This window comes from Myotis brandtii, unplaced genomic scaffold, assembly GCF_000412655.1.
Source record: "Myotis brandtii unplaced genomic scaffold, ASM41265v1 scaffold82, whole genome shotgun sequence".
Taxonomy (NCBI): Eukaryota; Metazoa; Chordata; class Mammalia; order Chiroptera; family Vespertilionidae; genus Myotis; species Myotis brandtii.
Genome location: NW_005371324.1, coordinates 9,056,069 through 9,078,816, shown reverse-complemented (window position 1 = coordinate 9,078,816; position 22,748 = coordinate 9,056,069). Strand labels below are relative to the sequence as shown.

The 22,748-nt window shown below is 35.3% G+C and overlaps 1 protein-coding gene across 1 annotated transcript in view; it reads left to right on the top strand.

Annotated features, from left to right (window-relative positions):
* PPFIA2 (protein tyrosine phosphatase, receptor type, f polypeptide (PTPRF), interacting protein (liprin), alpha 2) overlaps nucleotides 1-22,748 on the top strand; it is a 485,860-nt gene that overhangs the window by 422,488 nt on the left and 40,624 nt on the right. The window contains exon 22 of the mRNA XM_014531636.1: nucleotides 2,000-2,093. Within this exon, the coding sequence (XP_014387122.1) occupies nucleotides 2,000-2,093 (94 nt within the window). The remainder of the gene's footprint in view (nucleotides 1-1,999; nucleotides 2,094-22,748) is intronic.

Here is a 22,748-nt window from a genome sequence, read left to right as displayed (position 1 = left end):
AGGCCAGCAGGGGAGGGCCATTGGGGGATCGGGCCTAAACCGGCAGTTGGACATCCCCCAAGGGGTCCTGGATTGGAGACGGTGCAGGCCAGGCTGAGGGACCACCATCCCCTGCCATGCACAAATTTTGTGCACCAGGCCTCTAGTATACTAATAAAGGGTAATATGTAAATTAGACTGGATGTGTTCTGGATGTTCTTCCTAACAAAGCTGGGGGTGTGGCCTGCAAACCATCTCAGGCCCCTCACCCAGGCCGGCCCTGCCCCAGCAGGAACCCCCACCCCAAATGAGGGCATGGCTGGCCTGCAAACTGTGCCAGGCCCCTCACCCAGGCTGGCCCCACCCCCCAGTGAGGACCCACCACCCTGATCTGGGGCCCCCTTCAGGGCATTCCAGCTGGCCCCCACCCATGCACCAGGCCTCTATCCTATATAACAAATTGGTATTATGCAAATTGACCCTAATAGCAGAACCACCAGAATGACCACTGCATCAGTCACTATGAGGTGCACTGACCACCTCTTGGTCCCTTTTCCCGGCTGGCAGGCTTTGATCGCCTGATGGCCACCTGCTGCAGGAGCGGGGCCGGCAAGAGGGTAGGAACAGCCAACCTCTGGATATCTTCCCCCCACTGTCAGGCACCGATCACCAATGGCAAATGGAGAACCAGGGCTGAGTGGTGGCGGAGGGGCAAGGCCGGCTTCGGGGCAGCTGGGGAAGATGGCCCTGATCACAGGCCAGGCCTAGGGACCATACCTGCACAAGAATTTCATGCGCCAGGCCTCTAGTATATATATATTATCTTAAGTTTTACATATGTCTCCTTTCTCCCCAATTGACTGCCCCAACCATTCTCACCCTGGGCAAGCCCCCACAGCCCTAGTGTCTGTGTCCATTGGTTATGCTAATATGCATGCATACAAGTCCTTTGGTTGCTCTCTAACCACCCCCCCTCCCCTGCCATTTGTCTATTTTTGTTCATCAAAGTATGTTGATCATTATATCCCACAAATGAGTGAGATCATGTGATATTTATCTTTCTCCGACTGGCTTATTTCGCTTAGCATAGCATTTTTAGATTTTTCACACAGAATAAATATCAAAGAGAAAACAGAGCCCAGGATTAAGTTATCATTGTTTATTGTAACAAATTCTGTATGAATTAATTACATGTTTAGGGATTCTGAATTAAATAATTATATTGGAAAATGTGTAATTCTGTGCTTGATGCTTTCCATATTTTTTTCCTTTCTCCTTTCATTCTAAGCTTACATATATTTTATATACTCCAAAGCCAATAAAATTGCCACTAACCCAAATAATTTTTTTATTTACTGGATAAAAAGAATCCTTTCAAGGGTCTTTTTGAAAATAGACTTAGAAGTTTTTCCAGGTATTATAAGATTTACAAAACAAAAGCTGCCAGAACATATGAAATTCTGGACGTAAGGTTTATACTGGGTATAGGGATCATGCAGGTGAGCAAAAAAGGATTCCAGAAGCTAGAGATGAAAAGCTTTTAGAAATCAGGGAATGCCTCTCCATTCTCTTGTCTTGGAATTGAAGACATACACCCGAGTTTCTACTCACTGGACTATCAATTAACCCAATTATATAAGAAGTCTTTTAAAAGTGTTAAATGTTGAAAAACTCAATACTCCACAAATATTTGCTCTTATTTTTTATTTTAAAAAAAGTAGAAAAAGAGATGACAAGACTTTCAAATTATATATTCATGTGTTTATCAGTGTATAGGCCACATGTTTTATGCTGCTCTGAGGTACCATTGAATAGACTAACAGTAGGTACTATTTTTTTTTTCATTCTCTCAGTGTATGTTTATGCATGTTGGTTTGGAAATATAAACACATTAAAAAAATGTGTGGGGGGCTGAGGAGGAAATGTGGTAGTAAACAGTTGCTCAAATACATTTTTAAGAACTTAATTGCAGAGTTGACACAATATGTTTAACCTAATGTGAATAGTTCCTTCTTCACAGGAGGCTTCATGGAGACTGAAGCTGCGGCTCAGGAGTCCCTGGGGTTAGGCAAACTTGGAACTCAAGCCGAGAAGGATAGAAGACTGAAGAAAAAGTAGGTTTGGAGATTTTTCCCCTCCTTTTTTAAACTTTAATTTACACTTTGTCATTGCTTATAGGGAATTTAAAAAGAGACTAGTTGGAAGAAAACAACCGACTTGGGCGGATATTGCCCTGGTATTTCCTAAAACTATTCAGTGCTCGAGTTTCCTTGTTCTAATAGGCTAGAGTTTGAAATAACATTTCTCTAAATATAGTTATTTCAAAACACAAGTATATTAAAATCTTTAAATGCAGCCTTACAAATAATGTAATAGTCTGATGTGACATTCAGTACTGTACTGTATTAGTATGACAAAATGAGAGAGCATGCCATTCATCTTTGTGTTTCTTCTCATGACAAAGTATCTCCTCTTAAAATGGAATATTTAAAAGGAGAAATTCCTCTGAGTGATTGAATATAAACTAATTTTAGACTCACAGCAGATTGTTTTGCATCTGTCAGGAAACTGATAGTGTATCTTTTCATTCACATATAATATGGAACATTTAAGTAACTTGCAGAATTGGCAAATTTTGAGTCCCACCAGCTATTGGAAAGCAAGTGGATCCATAAATAGGATTTTTTGAATACATAATAACATTTTCAGTGAGGAAATAGCACCTTTAGAATATATTTTTAAAAGCTAAAGAATTTCTCTTTATTCCAGAATCTATTGGCTGGTTACTCCTCAACTGTTCATGGCTCTAGTCATCATTGTAGCAGAGATTCTAACATAGATGCTCTCATGGTTATAGCATTCAGACTAATCAGCTTACTTCTTATGTTGCCAGCTCACTTGCATTGCAGATGTTTACTAATAAGGAGGAGATATGTACTTACAAGTTGCAGAACAACTCACTAGCCAAGTTGTTTCATTAATTTACTACTTATGAAAATTAGGTATTTATCCAAATTCAGTAGAAATACTGTGCAGAAAATAAAAGTAACATTGAAAACGTACTTTTAAAATACAATGAAATGTTCAGTAGCATTCCATACTAGCAAACATTTTCTTTAATTCATTATACCTCAAAATATATATTTAAGCACTACCATAATGTGCTTGAAATCTCTTAATTTTATTTATTCCTATCAAGGATTGTTATATTCAATTTTATGGTTATATATTGAGAGAGAGAAATTAAAAATCTTCTTTGATAGATTCTTTAAAATTTATTTCAAGTCTAAAGGATTTTTAATTTTATTCTCTGAAAATTACTTTACATCTAAAGGAATAAGAGTCAAAACCCAGTCTGTCTAATAGACTTGGTTTACTTCTCTTAAAAGTTATTTTTTGCCCTAGCCAGTTTTGCTCAGTGGATAGAGCATCAGCCTATGGACCTAAGGGTCCCAGGTTTGATTCCAGTCAAGGGCACATGCCTGGGTTGTGGGCTCGGTCCAACGTACAGGAGGCAGCCAATCAATGATTCCCTCTCATCATTGATGTTTCTATCTCTCTCTTCCTCTCCCTTCCTTTTTGAAATCAATGAAGGTATATATTTTTTAAAAAATTATTTTTTATTTTTCCCTCAATGAAATATTTACATACAATGGCAACCTGGCCACCTTTCACATTGCAAACAAGGCTGATATTGAGGCATGCATTACATAGTTCATTGTTTTTTTATGGGACCAAGTTAAATGTCTCTTTTGATGGCTGCTAAAGTTAAATATCCCAATTATACAATGATCTTAAAGTATTTATTATTATTAGCTATTATTAACTTTACATACTGTTGGATTGATTAGATATTCATGTTATGGAATTATTTTTCAAATCCTACATAACCTCATAGGCAGAAACTGATTTTAGTTCTGGATTGAGTTTGAAAATATTACTATGCTTGACTTTTGAGTTTATTTTGCAATATGTTTAGGCAAAATATGATTTTAAAATATATTAAATAGAATACTTGTCACTAATATAAGAATAATATTGAAAGCATTATTTAATATAATACAAGCTAACATTTATTAGTTAATTATTTTCTATAGAATAATAGTACTTGGATTAAAGTGAATCCAACGAAGTTAATTAATGGAAGAGAGTATTTCTTTTATTATTGTTTATCCCATAGTAAGAACCCTCTGACCATAAATATATAACCAGGATGTGTGAGATGTATATATAGTGCTAACACTTATTCAGGACTTGCATGACACTATACTGTGGTTTCTGGGTTACTAAAGGGTGAAGTGTTTTCATGTGATGAGTTATATAAGATAGACAAGATAAATTATTCTTAAATTTTCTAAAGTATTTAAAATTTTATTGAAACAATTCAATTTTTCCTTTTTTCTAAAGATACCTTATCCTCTTTAAATGTGTTTCAAGGAATACAATTTTCTGTGTTAAATTTTCATGTGCATTAATCTTCTTTCAGGATGGAAAATAAGTCAAGTACATTTTATTAGAAAGATAAACAAACCCATAAAATGGAACAACTTCTTTCAAAAAGTTGAACACTATGAGTTGTGCATTTTAGTTGCTATGACCATGGTTTCCTACCATTTTTTTTATTCTAGTCTTTGGCCAAAAAAGTAATGTTTCCAGAACAAAGTACTTTGATCAATATTCACTGTCCCAATGTTGACATCAGAGATTCATTAGTCTCTGAAGGAATTGGCAGACCTGGAGAAAATTTTTATTTTTAACTTTCCTAGGACATCAGGTATTTAAAATGGACAGTCTGTGATTCTTAATTTAATTGGGAATAATTTTCTTTAAAGTTGTTAGTTATGGCACATTTTTAAAAACCATACGTTCATAGAGCAATATTCAAGACATTCTGAATTTTTGCAAAGTTCAGAAATTTGTAATGTTGCCAGTCCCAAAAGAAAAGTCTAATTTGAGGTACATTTACCATCCAGCAAACTGAACACACAAGATTTAGAACCAGCTTACTAGATCTGTGTTCCTGCTTTATTATAGTTTAACTTTTCTTTCTGGTACAGGCATTTGTTTTTCTTATGTTTCTAGCTGTTGTCCTATGATGAGAAATAGAAAATCAACAATACTGGATCTGCTAAAGCACCCACTATTCAAAAACATCTTATCAACCTTCACCTTTCTGAGCTGGGTATGATCATGCAGGTGCTATTCTTTCATCAGAACATCTAACCTAGCCTAAGTCAATCTATTATTATTCTTAAGGTTCACATTTACTATGCCTTATTTCTGCTATACTTTCCTTTAAAACTTAAATTCCTTAATTTTTTTCCAGCAGGTTTGTGTGGAGTGCTGCTAATACCAATAATGATTGTGTCAAACTGACAGTACAGCTTTGAGTACTTTACATTAATTTTTCTGGCCTTCACCCTTAAAATTTGTCCTATTTTTCTGTAGCCCACATGGTATAGCTCCTAATCTTTAAGGATTTAGTCACTTATTATTCTTATTATAGATCTTGGTATTAAAAATATGATTTCTCACAATTTTCTTGATGTCAAGTCCCTCTGGAGGGTCACTACTCTCTGAGATCTTGTCCATCAGCTTCAGTTTGATTTAATTGGACTACAAGCACTTTTCTGATTTAACACAAACTAAACATCTCCTTTATTTCTGAGGCTCACATTACAAACAACTGGACCTAAGAACTTGTCCTCTTTCTTTATATACCTGTCACCCGATCTTCAAGAATGTATTTCCCTTTTTTAGCTCTTCAGCAATGTTTTAGGCTAACACCTAAAGTTACTTGTTCAAGCTGGTCAACCACAGCTACAAAAAATAACTGCATGACATAATAGGCCCTACTGTAGGGCCAGAAACTTACATGGTCTGGCACATCAAAAACCTCAATTTCTGAATGTTCTTTGACTGCATGAATTCCTGAATTTCACTTAGAATATAGATGTGGTATTTTAGGACTCAGAAAATGGAAGCTCTGCTCTTTGACTAAAGTTTAGAATCTATTTGATGCTAGACAAAAGAGTCAGACAATTAGAGACCACAATGCCAGCTTTATTGCTGACAGAGCTGTTAGAACATGACTTAAGTATATGGGGAAAAAGAGGGTTTTCTAAAACTGAATCCCCAAATTTGATAAACTTACCTGACACAGAAAGAGTCACAGGCTTCCAAAATGCACAAGTGTGGCCCCACGCCTCCTTCAGAATAGCATCTACAATATCCCGAGTCCATCAATATGTTAATCTGGAATCAAGGACCATAAACTCACAAGGAAGGAGATGAAATGTTACGTCATTAGCATCTTTGCCTGAAGAAGAATTTTTTGAAATACCAATGTCAAATGTGTTTGTATTAATGTCTCACCAGATTTCTTACCTTACTGTTCTCTCCTGGAATATATTTAACTGCCAATTACCCATATCACCTCTCTGGGAATGTGATGATAGGGTGTGTGGCAAACTCCCTAAATACTTAGAGTTCTGAAAATATATTATACATCTAAAATTAGTTGATAATTGCCCAAACTGTAAAACTATTGATTTAAAATAATTTTCCCTCAAAACTTTGAAAGTATTACTCTTCCTGCTTCCAGTTTTGCCCACTGTCAATTGCTTGTCATTCTTTCATATTTAACATGTAGGGTTTCTTTATACACTCTCTCTCTCTCTCTCTCTCTCTCTCTGAAAGTTTAAGATTTTTCTCTTTATCTTTGGGGTTCAGAAATGTTATAAGTATGTTTATAATCAAATGTTTTTTATGTTTCATTTTATACTTTATACTTTTAATCTGAAGATTTGTTAGACTGGACTATCCTACACATATTGACCTAAATGACTTTTATTTCTAGATTCAACTTTATTTCCAAGAAACTAATTTTTACAGATACTATGGCATTGAAGATGAAGTTGTCTGTTTCAGTAGCATTGCACCTGCCTAGCACTCAGGAAAGTCCTTGACAGGCAGTGAACACATTAAAATTCATGTATATCCAGTAGATGGTTACTTATCTCCAGAAATATAAATTCTGAACATTTTATATCAATTTTTTATCTGCTATCATTTCCCCTTATATTTTAACACTGTACAATTTTTTGCTAAAACATATATTCATGATGAAATCTGTATCTTGAGATGAATTTATATACAGATATCAAATGAATATTAATATATTGACTAATTTATCATTTTCAATCTTTAGTTATAATATAGATAATATATTTCTATATGTTTTATTTGCTATGTTCTTCTGAATGGATATCACTGCTAATAAAAATGGGTTTTATATTATAAATCAATTTTTCAACATCATTAAAACAAAATTAACATTCCAACCCAGCTATCAGCAGCATCCTCAGAGAAGAGTTTATCCTTGGAGCATGGCAGTCACAGTTAATCACTATCAATGAATCTTTATGTTAGAGCTTCAAAGACATAAAAGTGAAGCTCTGTAGATTTAGTTAATTTATTTCCATTGAAATCCTAAGGGTCTCCTTCAGTGCATAATCATTAATGTGTTTCGAGACTCTGCACTTTTAATCTTTGGTATTTGGAAGGTTCCGAGATTAGCTATCTCTAAGCAAAACAAATGTCACTGCAAATATTCATAAAGGTATCACAGAAATTTCACAACAGTCTTTCACTTAATAAATATTTATTAAGGGCCTATATGCCAAGTTAAATTTAAAAACAGGTTGTGCTTCAGAGGTTAATTTGTAAGACATGTTTTGGAGGCTTTGAATACATTTTCCCATCTAAGTAATGCTGTATATATGGAAGGTAAGTGTCTTCGCTTGCCCCACAAATATCTATTTTTTAAGCATGGTAGAAGAACTAAATCTTGTGAGATTAAGCAAAAAGGGGAATTCTCTGGTAGGGTATTAGAGATCTCAGAGATTGCAGAAACAACAGAGTCAGGACAACTTCAAAATTTTAACAATAACAAAGTATGGAATATTTCTCTAGAGTGTTGTCAATACTCATATCTTCTATTTCACATTTATAAATTCGTAGGTGAAGCTTCTGATTGGCCCAATTAAAAAAAGATATTTGCACTTGGCTCAGTTGGCTATAGTCAAGGGTTCATTTAGTTACAGACATAGCTATAGGGGAACACTCCTGGGCAACTGACTCAAAAGGATCTAATAGTGTAGAATTTTTCAGAACTTAAACACAAGGTTCTCAATATTTCTCTCTCAGAAAATGTGTCCCGACTTCCTAGTTGGAACTCTAGGAATGTATCTTCTGTACCTGCACAAACCTAGAACAATCATGGCCTTGCCATCTGATCATGGATAGTCCTGCCTGGTTCCAAACAAGGACAGTTGTAAGAATTCCCTGGAACCTAAAAAATAGTAACACCCAAAGGCTAAAGGCTCAGATGCATTGTGTTAGGAAAAATAAAGCTAAGGGAACCAAGTGCTCTCTGTATATATTTTATCTATTTAGGAAAGAAAAAAAAAACTTATAGAAAGAATGGAGTTGCTATTTTGAACCCACAGTACAATACTAATAGACTAGAGATCTGGTGCAAGAATCCGTGCACTGGTGGGGTCCCTTGGCCTGGCCTGCGGGGATGGGGCCAAAACCAGTTCTCTGATATCCCCTAAGTGGTCCCGGGTTGCGAGAGGGCACAGGTTAAGCCGAGGGATCCCACTGGTGCACAAATCTGTGTACCAGGCCTCTATTATGCATATAAGATCTTTGGTTAATCTCTTCTCACTTCCCTCCCTCCCCTCTTCCCTCTGAGATTCATCAGTCTGTTCCATGTTTCCATGCCTGTGGTTTCCACTCCTGCATTGAGCATCTGCCCCCTTGTGGTCAGTGCATGTCATACCTACTGGTCGGAGAGTTGAATGGTCAGACAATAGGCCAGTCGCTTAGGCTTTTATATAAAGAGATTACAGAGGAAATAGAACAGAAGCCCTAGAAAGTCTTCATATTTTCTGTCCATAGAAAATATAAAATAAGAATTAGTAATAGGAAATTAAAACTCAAGATAGCTACATGTACTGGAAGAAAGACCTTGTCTAAATTAATTTATATTGTTTGTCCTGATTGCTACTAAAGAGACAGACATGAAGACAAATGATTGCACTAAGTATTTCAGGGGGCACTGTCCCTTCTCTAAGTCACTGGTCTTCTAACAGAATGAGAAAAGTGCCACAAGCCTAAAGCCACCTAATGTTCTTATTTAAAATATGTTCTCCAAGTTAAAGATTGGCTCACCTCCCTGTTAGTTTTCAAACTAAAGATAAAACATTTATCAGATCTTCACCAAGAATAAATGGAGTCCCTTAACTATAAGCTGTGCCCTTAAATTTTTCAAACTTAGCTGGACATGCAGATCAGGAAAAATGCTGTAGAAACACTGTGTGTTGAGTTCAGCAAGGTATTTCATATACTTTTTAAAAGATACTTCTGAACATGGGATGAGATTAATAAAATGCACTTATAACTGATGGGATGGTCGTAATCAGAGGGGCTGAAGAAATTAATTGATGACTGAGTGAAATAGAAGGTGGTCAACTCAGCACTTTTATAAATGATTTAAATAAGAATAACAGTTTTGTGAAAGCTTGAAGCTAGAAGACATAGTCAAGTTTTTTACATAAATATAGTACTTTTTCTTAACACGTTAAGAGCCATGTCAATCACTGGTGACTGACACTATACTTTCTGTCCAGACCGGTCAGTCACTGGTGCCGCCAGCATATGGGTGAAATCGGATATCATGAGCTAAACGGAAAGGAAAACAAAACAGGCTTGGAGCTTAACATGTTAAGGAAGACCTTTATAAAGAGATACAAATCTAACATGATGAATTTTAATAAAGGCAATTATATAATTCTGTATCCAACTTCATTACTATACATATTATTTGTGTGTAAGAGGATGTGTATAATTTAACTTCAGCTCCTAAGAAAAATTTTACTGCAAAAAGGACAAATTTGCAATGTCGGACAAAGAAGTTAGTGACTTTCAATATCCATAAAAGCAATTAATAAGTCCAAAAATCTATGTACTGACCAGATCATAGCCAAATATTGTGTTAATTTCTGGGAAATAAGCTTGAAGCAGATGTATTTGAGGCAGCATATATTCAGAGTAAATGACCAGTATAGCAAAATGATACCAAACCATTTCTCCACGGAGTGTTATAAATAACTAGGAATATGTGGAGTGTAGACAGCAAAGATCCAGATGCTGCCAAGCAGACAAGAAATCAGACGTGTTCTTTAAGGCTTAGTGATAAAATCTTGGGCCAAAAGCAGAGGTTATTACCAACAAATTTGAGCTAAGTCTAAGTGAGAACCGATAGTGATCACAGATCTGAGAAGAAAGAATTGACCACCTGGAGTTGTTTCTCACGTTTCTGTCCAATATAGACCTGCCAAGCATATGTATGTGGTAAGGTTATGATAAGGGAGATTCAAATGTCATATGTGAGATTGGGTTCTATGCTCTTTAAATTGTCCCTGCCCTGGGGTTAGTACTATGTTCTATATGATTCAGAGAACTCGACTCAGAACCTCTGCTTTTTTTGTGTGGGGGTGCAGGAGGCAGCCAATCGATGATTCTCTCTCATCATTGATTTTTCTATCTCTCTATCCCTCTCACTTCCTCTCTGAAATCAATAAAAATACATTTAAAAAAATAAAAAATAAAATGTCTCCGCCCTGGGGTTTACTATGTTCTATATGATTCAGAGAACTGGACTCAGAACCTCTGCTTTTTTAAAACACTTGCAGTGCTGCATATTGTAGGCACTCAAATTATATTTTCTGAATAACCAAGTGTGTGATTAGGAGCTGGGTGGGAAAGAACTCTAGGGTAAAGAAGAAAACCCAAGAAAATGGGACAGGTACTAGGGCAATGGCCTCTACACAGAAGACCAAATCAAAAACCTGGGTTTCATCCCTATTCTCCCTTTTCCTTCTTCCTCTATGCACCTTCATGTACCACTATCACTCCCACCTCTGTTGTATACTATCAATCACTCTCACCTCTGTGTTCCTTCACCTTCATGTACCGTCACTCCATATACTAGCTCTTTAAAAATCTCTCAAGCATGTTGATTTTCTTCTTCTCTTTCTCATACCATTTAAAACAATCTTCATACTTCCAGTCTTGCCTTCCTGTAATCTATTCTTCACACTTCTCAAGAGCTCTATCTAAGTCATATTTTGTAACCTGCCTGAAATTCCCCAATCATTCTAGCAGCCATAGGATACATTCCAAATGCCTTTACGTAGTCCATAAATTCCTACATTATCTAGTTCCTATTTATCTCACCAGCTCTGTTTCCTCTATTTCCCATCATGCACGCTATGGTCTTAATATGCTTATATATTGCTCTTGTTATGATTACTCCTAAATCCTAGTGTGCATGTATTCTGTTCCATTTTCCTCCTCATCCTTTATATAGTAATGATAGTAATATATTTCATATGTAATAAATTTTTAATAATCACATGGAGCAATTATAATATGCTAGCTATTATTCTATACATTTTAAGTTGTATTATATCAGTGATTCCCAAAGTGGGCGCTACCGCCCCCTGGTGGGCGCTGCAGCGATCCAGGGGGGCGGTGATGGCCACAGGTGCCCTACATTATCTAGTCCCTATTTATCTCACCAGCTCTGTTTTCTCTATTTCCCATCATGCACGCTATGGTCTTAATATGCTTAATATCTAGCTCTTGTTATGATTACTCCTATATCCTAGTGTGCATGTATTCTGTTCCATTTCCCTCCTCATCCTTTGTATAGTAATGATAGTAATCTATTCATATGTATTAAATACTTAATAATCACAGTTATAATATGCTAGCTATTAATCTATAAATTTTAAGTTGTATTATATCTTCATTTTCACAACACCTTTGGTTCCCAAAAGTGCAGATCTCCTGAGCCTATATTACATCTGAATTAGGTAGGATTTCAGGGTAAGGCCACAATTTAAAGAATATGCAGTCCAGTCTTTCAGCTGGACCTTGAATACTTTATATAATTTAAAATGGTCTATATAGGAAGTAAAAAAAACAACTCTCATTCTCTTTATACTCTGAAAAAGTAACATATATTTTCCTTTTACCCAACCTCATCCCTTTCTTCAAAATGTTCAAGAAGTATATTCAAACCAAACAAATACAGTACCTTTTTATTTTTTTTTTTTCCAGTTTCTTCCCGCATCTCCCATTCCCCTTTCCCCGCCAAGAATAGTCAGTCCATTCCCTTTCTATGTCCCTGATTCATTATAATCACCAGTTCATTCTGTACATCAGATTATTTATTCACTTGGTTCTTAGATTCACTTGTTGATAGATGCATGTTTGTTGTTCACAATTTGTATCTTTACCTTTTTCTTCTTCCTCTTCTTAAAGGATACCTTTCAGCATTTCGTATAATACTGGTTTAGTGGTGATGAACTCCTTTAGCTTTTCCTTATCTGTGAAGCTCTTTATCTGACCTTCAATTCTGAATGATAGCTTTGCTGGATAAAGTATTCTTGGTTGTAGGTTCTTGGTATTCAGCACTTTGAATATTTCTTGCCATTCCCTTCTGGCCTGCAAAGTTTCTGTTGAGAAATCAGCTGACAGTCGTATGGGTATTCCCTTGTAGGTAATTGAGTCTCTTTCTCTTGCTGCTTTTAAGATTCTCTCTTTGTCTTTTGCTCTTGGCATTTTAATTATGATGTGTCTTGGTGTGGTCCTCTTTGGATTCCTTTTGTTTGGGGTTCTCTGCTCTTCTTGGACCTGTAAGTCCATTTCTTTCACCAGGTGGGGGAAGTTTTCTGCCATTATTTCTTCAAATAGGTTTTCAATATCTTGCTGTCTCTCATCTTCTGGCACCCCTATTATTCTGATGTTTGTACGCTTGAAGCTGTCCCAGAGGCTCCTTACACTATCTTCGTATTTTCGGATTCTTTTTTCATTTTGCTTTTCCGGTTGGGTGTTTTTTGCTTCTTCGCATTTCAAATCTTTGGCTTGATTCTTGGGCTCCTCTGGTCTGCTATTGGGTGTAATATTCTTTATTTCAGACCGTGTATGCTTAATTTCTAGTTGTTTCTTTATCATAGCATCGAGGGTCTCATTAGTTTTCGTGAGTCTCTCCTCAAGTTTATTGGCAGCTTCTAGCACATTTTTGCAAGCCCTCAAAATTGCGTTTTTTAGCTCTATATCCTCCATTTCTGTCATGTTTTTTTGTCTCCGCATTTTTTATGCTTTCTTGGTGCACCCCCTAGTGGTCTTTGTGCGCAGTCTTGTTCTAGTTAAGCCTTGATTGTTGTAGTTAAAACTAGAGGGATTTGACCACCAGGTCGACCTACAGTACCTTTTTAAAGACAAAGATAGGTAGTTTGAAAACACAAGATTTAGCCATGTATATAATTGACTTTTTCTGATATAATTAACCCCACATAATATTCCAAAGCTTAATATAACAATAGTAATGATCACTATTAAATAAGCAATATAAAAATGTAAATGTGTGCTTGAGTCAATCTAACATTATTTATTCCAGTAAAACTTACAAAGTCAGTGTCTAATAACAAGGATGATCTAATTCCTTTACTAAAAAGAAAAACTGCCACTAATTAAGGTACATTTAGATAAATGCTGACATCTTAATCTAGAAAGAATTCTCCATATTTGTTTCTACAAATATAGGATGTTGCATTAGCTCTGTATTGTATTTTTCATATATTTATTTAAAATTAGCCAGTCATGACGCAAGTTTCTTTTCCTTGTCTCCACATTTCTAAGAAGGGTAGTGAGCCTTCATGTCCTATTTCCAGGGTTTTATTTAAAAAGTCTTTACCAAAATACATTTCTTTCAAAAATATATATGTATGTGTACATATATGTATATTTTATGCATACATACATATAAACATGCCATTAAATGTACTTCTTTCTAATTCTACATTATAAAGTGCTTCATTTGGGTTAAGCTTGCTAGGCAAATGAATAACAAGATTCTTAGAAGAATAAAGATTCTTAACCTCTTTTAAAAATATCTCTAAAAGCTATTTGAAGTCAGCATTAACTTGAAAGAAACGTTATTTCTAAAGTAGTGTCATGATGAACCATACTTAAAACTTCTGAAACATTTGCTTTCATATACAAGGATTAGAAGAAATGTGCTTGGCTATCTATTTTTATCTGTATCCCATCATCTGACTTTCTATATAAAGCCACTCCTGCCATTAGCCTGGGGTGCTCTTATATCCACGGAGCTCACCTCATCACAGCCTGGCCTTTAAGTTTCAGGGCTTCATCACTTTCAATATTATTCTCTACTCCAACTCCCCATGGTCATATACTGAGTCTTGTCATCATCCCGAGTCATTCTGTTACAAAAGTACTGATTTAGGTATATCATTCCTCTGGGACTGGAGTCTTCTCCTTTCAACATGCTTTATGGACTTCTTCCACTGTCATCTTTATAAACTTCTATTCCTGCACGCTGCGTTAGCCCTTTTCTGTCCTCTCCTCTTTCCCTTTTCAGCTTAGATTCCATGTCCATAATTTCAACACAACCAAATATTCCTAAAATTTTTACTTCTCTTTCCTTTGCTCATATCCATGTGTCATAAACACAGCCACCATTGAATTGTCATTCTCCATGTCTATATTTGGGCACCTTTGTACTTCTGGAGAAAATTACAGCAAGGAAACTTGCACCAGCTTCATTTAGGATTTCAGTCCTGCCCAGTAATCTTGATATGTTCCTCTCACCAATTCTACTCTCTGCAACTCCTGTTAGAGCCCTCCACTCTGCTTAAACCTGCATATTCTGCAAATGAGCTCGCATTCTACCTTAGAAAGTGAGAATAAAGAAAACAACTGAGTACTCTGACTTATTACTGTCTCATGCACACTAACACTTGCCCTAATCCTGTTTTGTTGTGTTTTATTATTACAGAAAACTAGGCTTCTGTCTTCTTACGTAAGGCCATCCCTTAACACTTGCCCTAATCCTGTTTTGTTGTGTTTTATTACAGAAAACTAGGCTTCTGTCTTCTTACTTAAGGCCATCCCCTCCCATTTTCTCAGTTATGTTGAGCCTATTACTACTTCCTCTTAGATCTTCAAATTCTGTTCTCTTCTGTGTATGGCCATCACCATTCAAACATTCTCAAGTTTACGCCATTAAAAAAATCCTTTCTTCATTCCACTTTTACACTCCAGCTATTACTCATTCACTCCTCAACCTGGTGCTAATAACTGATTTAGAAATATTTCTGAGTTATCAACTTAAACCTTCAAAAGCAAGAGGCAATTATATTCCACATATAAAGCTCATTTCGTGAATTATTTCATGTGAAATATGAATTATTTTACATCCACAGTTGACTTGTTTATAAACAGGTGAAATCCTTTTCATTTAATAGGTGATCTAGAAAGAGAACGTAAGACAACTGACGTTTAAGGTGCCTATTCTGAAATATAAGACATGTGTTAGCTGGTAATGTCTTCTTGTTGAGCTGATGTTCCCAAGGAAAACATTATGCCAATAATTGAATTAGAACTTATTCAATAGATGGTAACTCAACTGTCTCTTTTCTATGTCACTTAAAATTTATTTGCCTATTATTTACAGTGGTCTTTAACTAAAGAACATTTATTCTTGACAGAATCTCTCTTGCTATTATCATAATCTAGAGTGGAGAGGAAAAGAATAATGAGGTTATATGTAACTGCAAATAACTGCTTGTAGAAAAGAATGTATTAATTTTTATAGTAGATATTAAACACTTTATCTTTGCATATATATCTTGGATACAAATTTATTACCACAAAAATATCTGAGTTACTTATGACTATAGCTTTCTGTTTTTTGCAGAAGATATATTTTAGAAAGTCATGAGCTGAAATACTTAATATTCTTAAGTGAGATACCTGTTCAAAGTGACTCTTAAATTAATTGACTGTGGAGGAGATGAAAGTTTATAAAAAGTACAAGAAAACAGATAACTTACACAAATTGATAAGAAATATAGTAGAACTTAAAGCAATACTTTTTTATTTGTGTTTATCATTTGTTTTCATCATTTATCATGTTTTATATTTAAGATATTTTTTATTGGTGCAAATTTTCTATTTTCAAAAATGATAAATGAAGATGTGAGGAATATTAATATTCTACTTTGTGCAGATTTAACCTGCTTGTTTTAATGGAGAGCAATTTCTAGGTAACTGGTAGGCTATGGAAGATAATTTTGTCCGTTGGTAATAACTGGCCCAAATTTGGGGCCCAATTTTTGTGTAAAGCTCAGAAATTGCCTTGTTTTCAAAGCTCATGAAAAAGTTCACAGTCATGTTGACAGGAAAATCACTTAGAAGCTATCTCTTTTTGGTTTTAATTTTCTTTGTTGTATGTACGATGTAAAAAGTATGACTTAACTTGCTTAGGACATTGTGGTGCCAACTTGTTTGGATAATTATTTTTGTTTCTTTGAAAATTTAAAGAGCTTGCCCAGCTATTCTGGTACTAAGGTCAAAGAATATACCTTTCTTGTGATGCCCATTTAATAAAATAATACATGGTTTCTCTGAATGAATGCGTTTAGAGGAGGCACGTGCAGGGTGTTCCATTGCCACGACAAGTTTTTTCTTTATAACGATTATGCCACAAGCAAGAAAATCTGATTTGCCTTATTTCTGAGATAGGAACTCCTGCTTCATATTTTGTTACATTGAATATATTTTATGAGTTGTAGTAAAAGTTTTATTTTTCTGAGATTTAGTCTAGTATGCTTGTCTAGAAAATTTAAAATAATATTTCCATGGCTTTTTGTTGAATTATTTAAATTCCATATTTTCCCAGTGCCTCTATTATATCCAGGGAACAGGTGGGCCCCTTCAAAGATTACATTTAAATCAATGTTGTTTTTGTGATGATTTCTGATAATATTGGTGAACCAATCTCATTCATTATTTTTCCTCATAGCAATATTTATAAAGATCTGGTCAAATAAATGTTTCTATTGAAAGAGATTCAATTGGCACAAACTCAACACTTATTCTGCCAGTTCAGATAAAGGAAGAAGTAGGGTGGCAAGCGAAGAATAATATAATTATTTTATACTTTCTCATGTTCTGAATACTGGCACATATCTATATACAAAGATAAAAAAATACTAATTATTATTGCAATTGTTAGAATAATAAAATTATGGACCTGGAATGCACAAATGTATTTTTGCCCCAAATTGAGGAAATTCAAGATGAGAATCTGCTAGTAATTTTGACCTAATCATGTGTGAGAACTAGAATACAGACCTTCTGATTCAAACCAGTTCTTTCTTCAAGTTGCTGCCTCTCCGGAAGCCTGCCATGCTTCTTGAGCTCTCACAGTGGGCTTACACGGCTGTATAAGCCATGCAGTGAGTTATTTGCTTCTACTTGTAAAATAACCCAGAAGTGCACTGAGGCAAAGAATGTCCTTTGACGGGTGCTGATTTCCTCCCGGGGTATACCAGAGGCTGGGGAAAATGTGGTCACGCATGTTTCAGAGTGGCTCATTTTCAAGAGACAGACTTACTGGTCAACTATTAGAACTTCCTTCAGGCTGGTCATGCTTTTGGACGCAGTGAGTATGTGTGTCATGGTGAAATAACAATAAGACACCATATCTTTCTCATATTTGAGCTTTCACACATCTGAAATAATGCTCTTATTTTATTCCACGGCTTTCTTTGAATGGAAATGTATGCATTAACATTTGTGTGCTTTTCTTTTCCATCCATCCTTCTCCATCTCATGAAAAGCACATCTGGGTAAGTTGAATCACCATGGCTGGTGAACATGTTTATTTTCAGCATCATCCTCTTTTTGTTTTATCTTTAGTGTTTCTCTTTTCAGTTGTAACACAAGCTGCACTGCCTCTGACCAAAAACAAAAATTGGGAAGTGTGTTTATTTCTACAGCATCAAAGGAATCATTGGTTCAGAGAAATGTTCATATTTGAATTAATTATATTGGCCTTCCAGGCAATTGTGTTTTGGTTCTTTGAGACACATTGTCAGCAGATATCCAGACATCATCTCCCCTAGTTCTCAAGTCATTCTCTGCGAGCTAGTGTGGCATTCAGTGAGGACTAAGTAATAGTTGCAGGCTGTTTGGGTATTTTCCACTGTGCTGCATGACCAACTCTACCTATGTGTTTCCCAGTGCTCTGCGGTTCTGCATTGACATTGTAGTCAAGAGAGAAGTGTTGTCAATTGCTACAACTGCACTTACATGAAGAGGGAAAATGCTAGATCTCCCCTAGTTGCTTCTTTACACTCAGGTTCCAAAGTCAATCTTATTTTTGGTTGAACCCTTTCATTTTGTGTTCTTTCCATTGTTTCCTGTATATGGGTTAATGTTTAAGGCTTTAAACATTTATACTATCCGGATTACAGTTTCAAATTTTACCTTTTGAATTAAATTAGAGTATGCTAGTTATTCTTAAAACAAATCGGACTTCAAAGTAAAACAAATTAGGCATAATTTTATAAAATATTTACATTGGTATAAACTTTGCTTTGGTAACCTGAGGGACTATTTAGCATACTTTAGATGGGGAGACGTATTGCTCTTAAATTCAAAGCCAAAAGTTGGGGGAGTAGTAAATGAAATAGCTACTCTGAGATGCAATTATCCAGGAAGCTGTGGAGAGTTTTAGTAATTGGCTACATGGATATTTTTGATACCAATATAAGGTCATGTGCTTTATAATATTACTTAGTTCACTAGCATGGCTTATATTTGTTTTATTTTCTTCTATAATTTCAAGTTATAGTTATTACTACTACTTATTCTACAATGCAATATTTACTCCAGTTAGGAAATTCATGATACTAATGGAAACTCTAATAGGTATTCTTAAAAATGCAAGGCAAGCTACGGTTAGAGTGCTGTTTAGCTATGCTGGCCAAATGCAAGTTGTACGAACTTACATTTTCAAAATAATAAATACCTTGACAATGGATTTCAAAGCATTATTTTCATGTCATCACTTAACATTGGCCTTCCATGTTTTAATGATTTTTAAGTTTCATGAGGAAAATAATCCCAAGAAATAAAAATTCATTTCTGTATCTCTTTTGAATGAAATTTGAAAAATAATGAATGCATAAGGTGTTGTCATTTATGGGCTTTAAGGAACCAATATAATTGCCTTAATTCTAAAATGCAGTTTCTTGTCTCGCACATGCTCCTGGAACTTAAACATTTTGGATATCAAAGTAATTTCCTTAGTACAGTTGCTAAAAGGAAGCTTAGGTGGGTAAAATGTTAGGAGAAGATAGAACAAACAGTGTTGGGCAAAATTTTGGGGTGGAAAGAACATTGAATTAGGAGTCAGAAGACAAGAACTTAAGCCCCAGCTTTCCCACTTATTTCCTGCATTCCCTTGAGTGACTAAGGTGACCTAGGTATGTGCTCTGTACTCACCAATATTACTCTCAACTTCGTAATTCTCACAACAGCATAAGAAAATATGAATAATCTCAGAAGTATGGAAACTGAAAACTTCAAATTGGAGTTAAGGAGGGCTTAAATTAAATGAAGTACTAAAGTAATCCAGTCTAAATGGTACGCAAATAACCCGAAAATTTACCAATGTTCCTCCAGTAAGTCCCCAACTGGGAGAGCAGACCACAGTATCTTGCAAAAGTGAAAATGTTTAATGGAAGGTAATGCAAGCCCCTCTAGTTTTCAGTAACAGCATGAGTAATTATATTGTACCATCACATTTGTGTGTGTGTGTCTGTGTGTGTGTGTGTGTCTGTGTGTGAGTGTATTTTTAATGGTTTTCATTAAATTTAAAATAAAGTAAAGAAAGAAATTATGTAAATCCCAACTCAAATTCACACATAAATTCATTTTCTTGTCAAATCAACTTGAAGAAAAAAGGTTTCAATATGAATCAACTTTGGTTTTAATGTAATCAAATCACTTCAGTCTGAACAACCTAGAATGTGTTCTTAGACTCTAAATCAAGCACTGCTTAAATATGTAATGGAATTTTATATGCACTGCATGTAAAAATGCACCATAATACAATACACAAACACAATTGTACACACACAAAATCAGTGTGCTGTGCTTTCCAAATCAAGTCAAACATGTTAATGTTGAATTTGAAACTCTTCATTTTATGGAGCTAAATATGTATATTTAGCTAATCAATATTCTGAAGCAACTGATTGAGATTTATAATATATTTCTGTTTGGAATAATTATGTTGAGATATACATTTTCAGCATACAGATGTTAAAAGAAAAACTGAAGTGCATACTCTTACTAAAGTCATGAGAGCATATGATTTAAACACTACAAACAAAACAAAAAATTTTTGAAGGGCCATATTGTCCAATGATTTTTCCAAAAATTGTATGGTAAAATATCTGTTTAGAAATAATTATTAAGCACACTGGATTGACTCTTAACCAGATTTTCATCACGAATCCCAAACCAAGTCAAACTTTTGGAATCATCTGGATAGGATACTATTCTGACAAAGTGGCTCAAAAATTGGACTACAAAAATACCTTATGGGATTCAGTTTACTGAAACAAAAGTACCTGAATGGAAGGTCTGGTCTACATATTCAACATTCACAATTATTTACTGAGCACCTCTTTTGTGCCTGACCTTGTTTTAGATGCTTCAAATTTACCTCTGAATAGAATATATAAAACCTCGCCCCTCTTTCAACTTATTTTCTATTGGGAGATTACAGAGAGGAATAAATGACACTTTATGTTAGAAAATAAAAATAATAAAGCAAGGAATAGGGATAAGGAGTGCCTGGTGGGTGTTATGGGAGGGAGGGTAAGAGACATTCAGAGAGCAGGTGACATTTGAGTGAAGATTTAAAATAGGTAGGGAAGTAAGCCATATGGAGATGGAGAAGACAAGAACTTCAGAGGAAATAGCAGGTGCAAAGGTTCTGAGGCAGAAAGAGGCCTGGGCTATTTTCAGGTAACAGTGTCATCAGGTGACATGGAAGTTGAGCCAAAGAGATGAAGAGAGTAGGGTAGGTTCTATGAACCTCTTTGGCTTTTATTCTCAGTGATACAGGAAGTAATTGAAAATTTATGAGCAGAGATTACATCGTCTGACTTAAATTTTAACAGGATCACTCTACCTTGTGTGATGCAATTTTATTAGGGAACTAGACAGAACTTTCACAATTAAAGTTTTCTAACTTTTAAAAATGGCTTTTGGACAACTCATATAATTCACATGTGAAAATGTTATGTGCTTTCTAAGTGTTGAGTGCCTATTTTTTGGTGGTTTTTTTTTCCCTTTTATTGAATGTAGAAAAGACTATTGTAAATGTATGCTTGTTACTTCCACTTTAATGCCACTCACCTGTCACATAAGTGAAACTGTTCCTTTCCATAATGTATGTAAATTACAACTCTTACTAATGCTTTTCACCTCTGTAGAGGTCTGCTCTGAAGGAGGTCTTCTCTAAATTTTCTTGCACATATTCCACGCTCAGTCCTGCCTCTGCCTCTCCGCCCTTACTGCTTATCCTGCCTGGAACACGGTCCCCATCTCCTTTCTGCCTGCCTTTCAAAGCTTAGTTGCCACAAAGACTTCACCAATTGTTTCCCATGCTATTCGCCCCCTTTATGAAATCCTCACACTCAGAATATGCATTTCTGATATTTAACACCTATTTGTATATTTCATTCTGTTTTCAGTTTCGTGTGTTTACTTTTTTTATCTAACCAGGGATCTCCTGGAAAATTGGGTCCATCTCTATTTCCTCAGATGTTCAATAAGTACCTGATGGTTGGTTGTTTGACCCACTTCAACCCATTTCTATCAATATGTCAGTCACAGTGAGACTAGGCTATTTGAATCTGGTTTTCAATGAAGGGATGGCATGAGGAAGCCTGAGGGAATGGGTGATAGCAGAGCAAGCCAGGTGAGGAAGCCCTTTGTAGTTTTTGGGATGCAGGGCGTCCGTGTCGCTGTTGCCTTTGCCAGGTGCTGAATAGCTTGCTTGCAGAATGGACCCATGCTTTTCTTGCTACCCCGTCAATTGAAACAACAGTCGATTTATGTGTCTCTTCAGCCGCTATAACTGCAATATGTGTTTTGTCTTCTTGCTTATTTTTCACAATGCATACTTCTTGGTAGCATCCTTTGCAAACACAAAAAGCTCTCCTGTTAGAAGTAAATTTTGATTATGTATTTTAACATATTATAGTCCACTGTAATAAGCAATTAATTGATTGACAGAAAATAATTAAATACTTTATTTTGGAGTTGATACATGATATTAATTATGGATTACTAAGCACAAAATATACACATTAAAAAACAATTATTATTTATGTTTCTATTATTTGTGTGTAAGATCAAAGCATACTAAGGAACAGAGAATACATTTTTAATATAGTCCTGGCCAGGTATATCAACAAGAAAACAAACTTGCTATGTCACTAATGAGCAAACTCAAATTGGTTTTGTAAATGGACGTCAATTCTAAAGGCTGAGTAGTAGGGACAGTGATTATAGATGCATTTGTCAAGGCTCTTTACAACTTTTTAATGTCAGAAACAAACATTTGTTGTTATTGAAGTGTTTCACTTTCATTAAAAACAGAAGTGGTTATAAATGGAATTGAGTGTATTATTGAATTTCAGACCTTACATTCTTTGTTGTGATAGAAGTCTATTTACTTTAGCGTTCTCTTCAAATGAGAACTAACTTTGTAGTCTAATCAAAGAACTAACTTCTAAGAT